Source organism: Staurois parvus, unplaced genomic scaffold (genome assembly GCF_062004578.1).
Source record: "Staurois parvus isolate SC_StPar_1 unplaced genomic scaffold, SC_StPar_1.0 ptg002491l, whole genome shotgun sequence".
Taxonomy (NCBI): Eukaryota; Metazoa; Chordata; class Amphibia; order Anura; family Ranidae; genus Staurois; species Staurois parvus.
In genome coordinates, this window is record NW_028320287.1 from 1 (window position 1) to 12378 (window position 12378).

A 12378-nucleotide genomic window follows, 5' to 3' on the forward strand; every position below is an offset into this window, starting at 1 on the left:
TGATGGGACATCCTCTACACTGATATGATGGGACATCCTCCACACTGATACGATGGGACATCCTCCACACTGATACGATGGGACATCCTCCACACTGATACGATGGGACATCCTCCACACTGATACGATGGGACATCCTCCACACTGATACGATGGGACATCCTCCACACTGATACGATGGGACATCCTCCACACTGATACGATGGGACATCCTTCACACTGATATGATGGGACATCCTCCACACTGATATGATGGGACATCCTCCACACTGATATGATGGGACATCCTCCACACTGATACGATGGGACATCCTCCACACTGATACGATGGGACATCCTTCACACTGATATGATGGGACATCCTCCACACTGATATGATGGGACATCCTCCACACTGATATGATGGGACATCCTCCACACTGATATGATGGAGGGACATCCTCCACACTGATATGATGGGACATCCTCCACACTGATACGATGGGACATCCTCCACACTGATACGATGGAGGGAAATCCTTCACACTGATATGATGGGACATCCTCCACACTGATATGATGGGACATCCTCCACATTGATACGATGGGACATCCTCCACACTGATATGATGGGACATCCTCCACACTGATATGATGGAGGGACATCCTCCACACTGATATGATGGGACATCCTCCACACTGATATGATGGGACATCCTCCACACTGATACGATGGGACATCCTCCACACTGATATGATGGGACATCCTCCACACTGATACGATGGGACATCCTCCACACTGATACGATGGAGGGACATCCTCCACACTGATATGATGGGACATCCTCCACACTGATATGATGGGACATCCTCCACACTGATATGATGGAGGGACATCCTCCACACTGATATAATGGGACATCCTCCACACTGATATGATGGGACATCCTCCACACTGATACGATGGGACATCCTCCACACTGATACGATGGGACATCCTCCACACTGATATGATGGGACATCCTCCACACTGATACGATGGGATATCCTCCACACTGATTTGGTGGCGGGACAGGAAAGGAAACTCATAGTGGGAATCCATTGAAATCCATTGATTGGGTAGGACGTGTCGCACTCACATGGAATAAATGAATGCCCAAAGATCCAGGTGAAGGGTATCTGCATATCACATGGAGCGATCGTCTCACCCGATCCTCCTTGCTGCTCACCAGCGATACTTCACTACCGGTGGGGGATGTAAGGTGGATGCCTCATTCCGGAACACCCGGCCCCGACACGTGTTTCGTCACCTGACTGGTAATCTGTTCTGGTTGCTCCGGACGACGGCACGCAGGAGGACAGTAACAGCTGGCACGTCCCTGACAGTAGGGGGTCCATATTGAGCAGAGTCTTTTATAGAGGCCACCTGTGGAGCAACGGAAGACTTTTGGAACTTCAGGAGCTTTTCTGGTTGCTCCGGACAACGGCAATGGCGACAGTAATGCACATTTTCCTGGCATTAGCAGATGAATAATGAGCACGGTCTCTTGTAGGAGCCGCCTGTGGAGAAGCGGTGAGACTTTTGGATAACTCCCAGCATGGTTGCTATGGGCAACAACAATAGCGACAGTCCTTTAAATCACAGCAGCAATCCCACTCCCGGCAGTACAGCACACTCCACTTTTCCCGCCAAGCTCCTTGACGCTTCCACTGCTGCAGACACTTTCCATGACTCATTGCCAGGGGCAACGGCCATGCAGGTTACCATAGGGACATCCTGGAATTACGAGCCCTCACAGGTACCACTACCCCCTTAAGAGTTGCTGAAGTTTTGGGTCCCCCTATAATCCTGCACAGCCAGGCAACACGCATTTTCCATTCAGACTTGCATCCAGGAGACAGTAACCAGTCCATGAGCTTTGTTTTGGGGGGTTTTATTAGGGGATTGTAACTTGGATGGGGTGAGGGGTGTATAGGATGCCCAAGGAATGGCAATGGAGGACAATGTCCTGAACTATGTACAATTCTCTACAGCAAAAACTCTCTTCTTGGAGAGCTAACCAGCGTCTCCTGGTGTGACCCCCCAGACCCCACATACTCCTTTATCCAGTTGGACTGGGTGAATCCCTGGCAGGGGATCCAGTACCTGTCACTTTAAAGGTTAGAAAATCCCAGACAGAAAGCTAATCCGGTTGTCCATCAGAGTGCTCCTTCCCCTTACTGGCCCAGGGGGTGCAGGTCTACTCACTCAGTCCTTCTCATATTAGCAGATGAGTCAGTGGTCCTGGCTCTGGGGGCCGATGAAGTCCCAAGGTTTCCTCCCTCCAAGTTTCCCTACCTAGAGGTGCTCTCCTTCCCATCTGGGCCTCCTCCAAGGTTCCTGCTCTCCAGCCTCACTCCTCCATCTTCCACCTGAACTCTCCCTGTTACTGAGCAGGCTCAAACACTCTTAGGCTGTCCTGGCCCCTTGCCAAGCCTCCTGTTGAGGATTGGCCAGGATCCCTTGAGAGTGCAGACCAGCCACCCCTTACCTCTGCCCACTGCTTCTAGAACTTTCTCCAAAGTTCTTGTGCAGGGGGAAGTCTCAGAGAGCTGGTCTGCAGAGCCTCTCAGCCCTGACCTGAATTTGACTCTCTGACTATTACTCTCTGGGCTGCTACTCAGCCTCTGTCTAACAATGTGAACTCCTGCCCCTCGTAGCTACCTAGGAGGGTGCTGCATAAGATTTTTATCATATGATAGACCCCATTAATAGGCATTGTGCAGTCTTTTAGAAGTCTCATCTCATGTGTGTTCTTCACAGGTAGCTGCCAGCTCCTCGAACAGAAATGATGACCTCGATTTTACAAAAATCCCCCAGCTTGATGATTTCGACCGTGAAATTATTATCCAACTTGAGAAAGAAGACACCGTCCAAAATGCTGCCGATTCCTTGTACAATAAGTTAACACACGGAAACCGTCCAAAAACTCTTCTAGAATGGGATGAGCAATCTGGAGGGTTCAAAGTAGTGAAACCCAAAGGAACCAACACTATTGAGATAACTGAGAACACTAAATTTACTGTGGTGGGACATGGAAGAGAAAGTGGAGGACAGCTGTCTGTGGGTTGGAAAACGGCCAAACAGCTGGCAGAAGTCCTCATTAAACTTCAGGGACCAGCATCTCCTCTACACTGGTCCTCAAAACAAGGCAGCATTGAGGAAATAAGTGTTGTTTCCTGTATGGTGGGAGCTGGGGATAAAGGGGAAGGCTTTGTAAAAGAAATCTTGATAGGGCTGAAAGACAAACAAATCCTTGTTGGTTCGGTTTCAGTTCGTACAGTTGAGGTCATTGTAGGAAAGGATGGAAGAAAAGTGACCATTGACCCAGATGATCCAGAGTTGGAGAGCAGATACAACCCAGCACACAAGCGCAAATTCTACCTCGACAAAGACAACAATCTGAGAGAAGTGTGCGATACAACAGGAAGAAGCCCGGAGTGGCAGAAGAACGTGAACCTTGATGTGGAGTATGACCCGCTTGCTCCAAGAAAATTTCCAAATGATCCTCTGTATTATACCGAGGAAAATAGGATATATCATATTCCAGATAAGAACATCGACCAGTTTATCAAAGACACCATAACAGATCGTTTTACAAACACTGATACTCAATCTCTGAATACAGAACTTCTAACAGTGCATACGGCGTCTGCGATTGAAGAAAATTTTAGGGTTCAAACCATAAACAGCCTGGATGATTTGTTAAAAAATATAAAGGATCTCGTAGAAACGTCAACTTCCAGAAGAAGAGAACTGCTACTAGAAAATGGAGATGCGTTACGGATATATGGCATAGAAGTGGACAACAATATTATTCTCAAAGACAAATGGCTTGAACTAACAGAAAGACAAAAAAAAAACCAGAATATTCGGGAAATTTTTAACAGAATAGAAAGTGAAATGATTGGGCAGAAAAAGTATTTCCGTTTTAAAAGTTACATCTATAGTATAAATTTAAATGACTTTTATGTGAACCTGTATGGGACAACAAACCAAAATGACTTAGCAGAAGTCATAGAACATATTAATGATGGTCATGTCACCTATGAAGATATGAAAAAAATGTTACACACAGAAAGTTTTGTGAACATGGCGAAACAATATATCAGTGGCCAAGAGAGTGAAATTGGGAGGACTAACCTCTATGATGGAATGGCTGTTCTGGCCACCCATGTATCCGAGGCGGTCAGAAACCCGGATATGTTTATCACTAATCGCCAACTCTGGGATCTTCACCCAACATGGGACCAGTTTGTTAAGCACAACCCGATGCTAACAGGGAAGACTTGGTCAGGAAACCACGCTGCTATAGGACTAGACTATGAGACATTGGGGGAATATAAACGTGGGAAGAAAACAGTGAACATGGAAAAGCAAGTTAGAGAGCAAACTCTGTCTGTGATGAAAGAATGGACAACTACGAAAAATGGACAATACTCTAAGAGCAATCCCGATAATAACAGACGACCAATAGAAATGACATTAGCTGATGTGAAAACAAAAATGGGGGGTGAGATTCAAGAATTAGACAACATAAACGTTGAGAGACAACCAAGGCAACAGCCTTTATCAGAAGATACAAGAAAGGATCTTCTAACCATCGAAAAGCAAGGCAGAGAAGATTCTCTTGAGACAGAGTTCCGCTTGAAGATGATGGAAGACGGGAAACTATTCGTGGATAAACTAACCAACAAAATTCGAGAACAGACACCAGAGGACCTGTCCAGATACCAGAAAATTAAGTCGGTTGAGAGATATGAAGATGGTGTGAAGATAGTTTTGCAGAATAAAGAAAACCCTTCAGAAACCAAGGAGATTTTATTACCTGGCATGGAGGACACTTTCAAATCAGAAGATGTACTCAATTCATATTTTGGGGAAAGCCATTCGGTTTCCAGTAAAATCAACCACGGCTTGGGAATCTATGGGACTTTGATGGGTTTTCAAGCCGTAAACCAGATGTTTGCTGAGGGACGGAAATGGGAAGGAGGCGTCATGTTAGCGCAGGGTGTGCATGGAGTAACCGAACTGGTCGGTCTTAATGCAGCAGTCAATGATTTTGTTGGCAACGTTGCTCAAAAATCAATAGCCAAGATCTCTACAAGTCTAGAGGAATCTGCAGCCGCAGAGTTCACAAGTGGTATGTCTAAACTTAGTAGTGCTGCTAGGGAAGTCCCCGTCCTCTCAGCAGCTTTTACTGTCTTTAATATATATGAGGATCTGAAGGAAGACAGTCCAATAGGAATAGTGGATGCCATGCTTGATGAAACTATATTTATCTCAACCTTGGCTGGTCCGGAAATGCTTCCAGTAACCGTAGCTTTAACTATAATACGTCTCGCTATTGATCCGCTCTACAATGAGATTAGGCACGAGCTTAATGCTTTACCTCCAGATGCCAGTAGATGGGACAAATTTGTGGCTGTTATCAAAGGGGTTGGTCTAGCCATAAGAGACGTAGCCAACGGTTTTCTGGACGTACTGAAACAAGTAAATGTATTTGGATGGATTGCTAACGTTCACAGCTTAGAAGAGGAGAATAGGAAGAGCATGGACACTGTGCACAAGCTGCAAAATGCTGAAAACTACTTCAAGATCTTTGATGAAAAGGATGGGGGTGTATGCCACAAAAGGATAGACTTTACCCAAGGGGAAGAGTCAGCCTATGGTGGAAACCTAAGAGTTGAGCTCACCGACCACAATTCAGTGATTGTCACCCTGACGGATCCGGTTACTTCAAAAAGAACTGAAAAGGAGATCCCGTTTGAGAATGATTGTGAAACTGATGATCTAGTTTTGGGAATCGGGGAAGCTGTAAAAATTGAAATGCAACAGAAAACTGCAACCGCTTTTTGGCTCATTCCTCTAAAAAAAGAGGAGGTCATTTCCTCTATGACTCTAGATGACAAATCATTATATGGCACCTACATAGGCAATGCCAAACCCAACCGCTTCTTTGCTGTGCAACAAAATGTCATTGAAGGCCTTTCTTACACTCTTGATAAATATCACTACGAGCTTTATGGGAGAGATGGCAATGATATATTCTTTTTAGGGCCACAGATGAGCTTTGTCCATGGTGGGAATGGTCAAGACGTTTACTACATTCCCCTTGATGGAGGAAAAACTGAGATTTGTAATCAAGCAACCGACAAAATGACGGACTTTTTAGTTTTCAACATTACATTTCAGCTAATAAGTGCCAGAAAAATAGACAACGATCTCAAGCTTTTCTACAACAATCTTCATGAAGTATGGATTAAAAAATGGTTTCTTGGAGACGAATACCAACATATGAGCTTTAAGAGTTCAGATGGGATTTTATTTGATGTTGGACAAGTCCAGCTGAGTGGAAACGTTGATTTACAGGCCGTGACTTTGGATTTTTCAAGTCAAGATTCTTCCAGGAACATTGACCTGCAAAGCTCAGATTGGAAGACAGTAGTTACTGTCATCGGGACAGACTTTGGTGAAGTCATAAATGGGAACCAGCTGAATAACGTGATTCAGGGGCGAGGTGGTGTAAATACTATTGCTGGTCGAGAAGGAAAAGACATGTACATTATACAAGAAAAGGGGAGCTGTGATACCATTGATAATTATGCCAATGATGACCAGATGGACATAGTGGAGCTGCCTATAGAGCTTGCCAGTCTAAAAGTGACTTTAGTGCCCCCATATTCTCTGAAGATATGGGACTCCAATGGGAAGGGCTGTGTCATCATCAAGGATTGGAAGAGAGGATGGCAATGGCAGCACATCATATTCAAAACCAAAGATTTTGTAGTGTTTCAGGTTTCCAATACAACGGCAGAGCCAGAAATCATCCTACTGATGATAGACTATAGTGACTCCAAAGAAGGAGTAAATATGAACCTAAATTCCTTTCCAGGAAATGAGCATATAATGACTGTGATTGGCTCCTTATACTTTGATTCCATTCAAGGAAACAGTAGAGCAAACTTCATTCAGAAAGGACAAGGTGGAGGCCATTTAATTGGAGGAGAGGGCAGTGATACGTATATCATTGGGTGTGGCCCAGATCCCATCTACATTGATAATTATGCAGAGGATGGGCAGATGGATGTTCTTTATATTAAGGAGAAATACAGCAAACTGAGATTCCAAACCCCCCAACATTATGTACAAAGGTGTACCTTAAGAATTGCATCTTCTAGTCTTGAGATTAGTAGTGAAAATTGTAAAATTCTGTTAGAGAATTGGTTCGTATCAGAACGATCCAGACATTTACAGATGCGGACAGAGGATGGAGTAGTCTTCAGCATTCCCAGTGGAACCCAACCCGTTATATATGCCGTAGATAACTCCAGGGATACATTGCCTATGGACGTTCTAGTCACCAGTTCTGGCATATATGAAGGGGCGACCAAGGTAATTGGGCCTCCTAGATACATTGCTATATCTGGGAATGATAAAGACAACTACATTGACCCAGGGACAAATGGAGCATCAATGAGTGGAGACAATGGCAGAGACACCTACCAACTAAGACAAAATTACAAAGGCATTTATGAGATCAACAATTACGCAACTGACCAGAGAGTGGATTATCTTGTTCTTGACGTCAACTTTAAAGACATCCAGTATGTAATACAAGACACTACTGTTCCAGCCATTAAGCACATGGTGATAACTGCCCCGTCAGTTGCCAAATGGGAATGTCACCTTCTTCACTTTGGCATAAGTGAAAATTACAGACATTTGATAGTGCAGACCAATGATGTGTGGTTCACCTTTTCAGAGGAGAAATTTGAGATTCAGCCTTTATTTACAGACTACAGGCTTCTCAATGAAGAGTTGCATCTCAATCTCTCAGCAGGAATTCTTCATTCCTTGACAACGGTGTACGGATCTCTCCAGGAAAGAAACTTCATTGATGGCAATGCTTTGAATAACACAATTCTAGGGGGTAAAAATACAGATGTACTCTATGGTGAAGATGGGAGTGATGTCCTTCAAGGGTTGGGGGGGAAAGACTACCTTTCAGGTGGACCTGGAGATGACCAGATCCATGGTGGTGAAGGAGATGACCTCATCCTGGGTGAAGCAGGGAATGACCTTTTCTATCCAGGTCCAGGAGCTGATACAGTGTATGGAGGAACGGGATCAGATACCTTATTGTTCTTAGGGAACATCAGCAGTGAATCCGGTGTGTTTGTCAGTTTGCATCTTGGGTTGGGCTCAGGTGCAGACGCTGAAGGAGACCTCTACTTTGGCATGGAGAATATACTGGGCTCCAGCTATAATGACATTCTTATAGGAGACAATGACAACAATTACCTCTATGGTGCAGGAGGCAACGATCTTCTCCAACCAATGCGAGGATACGACGTTCTTCACGGAGGAGAAGGAAAAGATGTGTATAACCTCATAGGTGCCACCGGCACAAAAATGATAAATAACTTTGCCATGGATGGAAAAGACGACCTGATCTACATTGATAATTCTGACACTTTAGAAATCAGGCAGTTGAAATCCAATGATGACCACGAGTTATCCTTTTATTACGGCACAGAACCTGAGGCCAGGCTTAGAGTCGTATTCAAAAACTGGTACGTCTCAGAAAAAAACAGACATCTTCGTTTGTACAAGCACGGAGGAGGGGAAGTCGTTCTTCCCTGGGCATCTGGGTAAGAGTCACAGCACAGGGTTTAGAACAGGATCATGATAATGTCCAATCACATTATGTAAGGAAGAAATCCAGAGAATGAATAAACTTGTAAGAATAATACAGAATAAAGCTCTTCCAATCATGCCGCACATCTGTCACATTTTGTACGTTTTTGTGTAGCCCTTCTGCCTGCAGGGCTTCCATTCCAGGGGTCTCGCTTTATTTAAGGCCTCGTGCACACTTGAGCTCCTAAATGCCTGTTTTACAGATGATTGACCTTTTTTCTGACTTTAAATGCCCCTCCACATTATCCTGTCTCCATGTGTGAGGTAGGTGGGTGGTGCTTCCTCCATGCTTCTCTTCCTCGTTGTACACCAAGAATAGGAGGCCTACCCCAGGGTGGGTTCCTCTGAGTTATGCTGGGCACCTGTTCTGGGGTCACTCTCCTGCACATGGGGTACTTTTACTTGAGCTGTATCCATCAATAGATGGGGGGAGGTGAAGTCTGCTTTCACCTGAGCCTTAAGGTGGACCTCTAACATTAGAGAAGGCCATACACCATGTACACTGGAACAGTAAACTGAACCCTCTCTCTCCCCGTGTCAATGTACGTTTTCACTGGCACTCTTGCATTTAGGAGGGACAAGTTGAGCCTAGGCCCACTCCGCCTGCCCAACGTATCTCCTCTACCTTACTCCTGGTAACAGAATGGAGTCACACCAAGCACCTAGCACTGACTCCATGTGTGCTCTACAATAGCTCTTCCTCTTTGGTACCTAGTGCACAGGCCGGGGACCTCTGCAGTGCTGATCTGCCCCTGTTGCTATGGGAGACAGACTGCCAGGGGAGGTAATTCCGGCAACAACACCCTTGCTGTAAGAGGATGTTCCACCTGTCACAGGAACATGCCTCAGGACAGGCAGCTTGCTAGACCTCCGTTACCCTTGGTAACCACGTGTTGTTGTTTGCACCAGGTTGACTTTAGTAGTGCCATCTTCATACCCCAATGTGCCTCACTGGCCCCAGCTGTAGACTATGTGTGCTGGTTGCTGTCATACACCTCTTTAGAAGAAGAATCTCTGCATATAGTTCCAGAAAGTACAACAAGTCTTTCCCCTCTCTACCCCAACTATAGCTGCGGCTGCCCCAGCATTCCTGCTGAGAATCCATACATGGCAAGTTCATAGTGGTGGTCTCAAAAAAATTGGTGGCCTAAGGGTGGACTGCAGGTCCCAGTAATCCCCCTACATGTGGAAAGCTCCTAGCCACAGGTCCCCCTCAGGGCAGGACAGGTCAAGACAAGCAACAGCCAGCGGGAACTTGGAGAGGGCCCCCTAGAACTCTCTCTGAGTCTGACCCGTGTCCCTTTTATAACAACACAGGACCGCTGGGTCGAGCCGAGAAAGCCCACAAAGAAAATCCCGGGAACTGTGGCATAAGGCATTAACCCCATCCCTCCCAGTCGGGGAAGAAACTCACTAAGTTCTAGCAGGCAGTCTGCCTACACAGGTCCATAGGTGTTTAGAGGCAGAAAAAAACATCACTTGTGCATTCAGGAGGGGGGCGTTTTGACTGAAAACATGCTTGACCCACCTAAACACGTATAAACACACCTAAGTGCTAGGCACGTTTTTTATTTCAATGTCCCAAATAAATTAATATTCTGGCCAAATGAAAGCCCAAGCACTTGACGCACGTCTTTGAAGCTGCTTTTCTGCTGTCAGGAGCCCCAGTGTGCATGAGGCCTTTAGAACATACAAGGTGTCCAGAGGCTGCAATCAGTATTGGGACCACAAGCCGGACACATGGCTGACATCTGCCTGAATGATTGCAGTCTAGACTCCACACTACCTACCCAATGTCTAAATCAGCCTTTCTCAACCTTTTCAACACAGAGGAACCCTTGATGTAACTTTCCGGTCTCAGGGAACCCCTACTAAAAATGGCTTTATCTACAATTCATGATACATTCGTGTGATGGTCAGTAGGATGAATGCTCCTTACACTTCTGGTCATTGGGAAGAATTACCCCCTTACAGATTACTAAAAAGATTAATGGTGTCAGTGGGAACTTACCTGAGAGGCAAAAATTGCTCATTGCTCAAGGAACCAACCTCTGGAGGAACCCAAGGGTTCCACGGAACCCTGGGTGAGAAACCCTGGTCTAAATGATGGGACAGAATTAAAGGGTAAGTGCCCCCCCCTCCCAGAACTTTCAGTATATCTCATACTTACAACACTGCTGTACGGAGATCTTTATTGGACCACCAAACCTTTCATTCTCTACCTATACACACCTATTATGGCCTCCATTCACTTTTACGGGAGGCCAGGCCATAACCAGAAAACCTCATAAATTCCAGCTAAAATCTGGTCAGTCTCAGGCAAGGCCGGACAGTAGAGATCTCCGGACAGTGGAGGTGTCAGTAAGTATAATATAAGGTGGTTGGGGGAGACATTCTGGGGGGAAGCAGAGGAGCAGAGTTGTCACCCTGGAGCAGAAAGTGTTCAAAGTGAAGGACAAGTTTCTGGTGTGGACAGAAGTTGCCACCATCTGTATAATCCTTATTAGTCTGCAAAAAAAAACTTCTGTTGGGACTTTGAAGGCAACAAAATGATATACAAATCTTCGCTTTATTATGAAGATATATAAAACTGACTAGAGGGAACAATAAAACCATGGTGGGTACAAACTCCCAGTCCATATAGACATTCATATCCGTGGTCACCCCATTCCAGACCAGGTCAGACGTATGTCATGTCACCACTGTCTTTGTAATAATAAAAGTCCAATCACTGGGTAACACAACGCGTTTCAAATCTTTTTTATATTCTTCCTCAGGGGTTAGGGAGTACCACAAATATTATACATGTATGACTGTTACAGCCATGAGGTACATGGATACCAGGAGTCCTCTCCTTACATCACAAGGGAAAGTGTTTCTCCAACCGGCCACATCTTCAACACACAAAGACCCAACATCTCAATGGAACAGACCAGGCCTCACAGAGGGCACTAAGGGAATGTATTGTATGATCGACATCCATGGAGACATTATACCAGAGATATCCATGGAGACATTATACCAGAGACATCCATGGAGACATTATACCAGAGACATCCATGGAGACATTATACCAGAGACATCCATGGAGACATTATACCAGAGACATCCATGGAGACATTATACCAGAGACATTCATGGAGACATTATAGGAGAGACATCCATGGAGACATTATATCAGAGACTTCCATGGAGACATTATATGAGAGACATCCATGGAGACATTATAGAAGAGACATCCATGGAGACATTATAGAAGAGACATCCATGGAGACATTATACCAGAGACATTCATGGAGACATTATAGGAGAGACATCCATGGAGACATTATAGGAGAGACATCCATGGAGACATTATATGAGAGACATCCATGGAGACATTATAGAAGAGACATCCATGGAGACATTATAGAAGAGACATCCATGGAGACATTATAGGAGACATCCATGGAGACATTATAGGAGACATCCATGGAGACATTATAGGAGACATCCATGGTGACATTATATCAGAGACTTCCATGGAGACATTATATCAGAGACATCCATGGTGACATTATAGGAGAGACATCCATGGAAACACTATAGGAGAGACTTCCATGGAGACATTATATCAGAGACATCCATGGAGACATTATTGGAGAAACATTCATGAAGAC

General features: G+C 45.0%; 1 protein-coding gene across 1 annotated transcript; it reads left to right on the forward strand.

Annotated features, from left to right (window-relative positions):
- Positions 1 to 2782: 2782 nt before the first annotated feature.
- On the forward strand, positions 2783 to 8803 carry LOC149430727 (uncharacterized; the record flags this gene model as incomplete). Its single annotated transcript, XM_089666045.1, has 1 exon — positions 2783 to 8803. A coding segment is annotated over one exon (5895 nt), but the record flags the coding sequence as incomplete, so codon positions are not given.
- Between the last annotated feature and the right edge of the window lie 3575 nt (positions 8804 to 12378).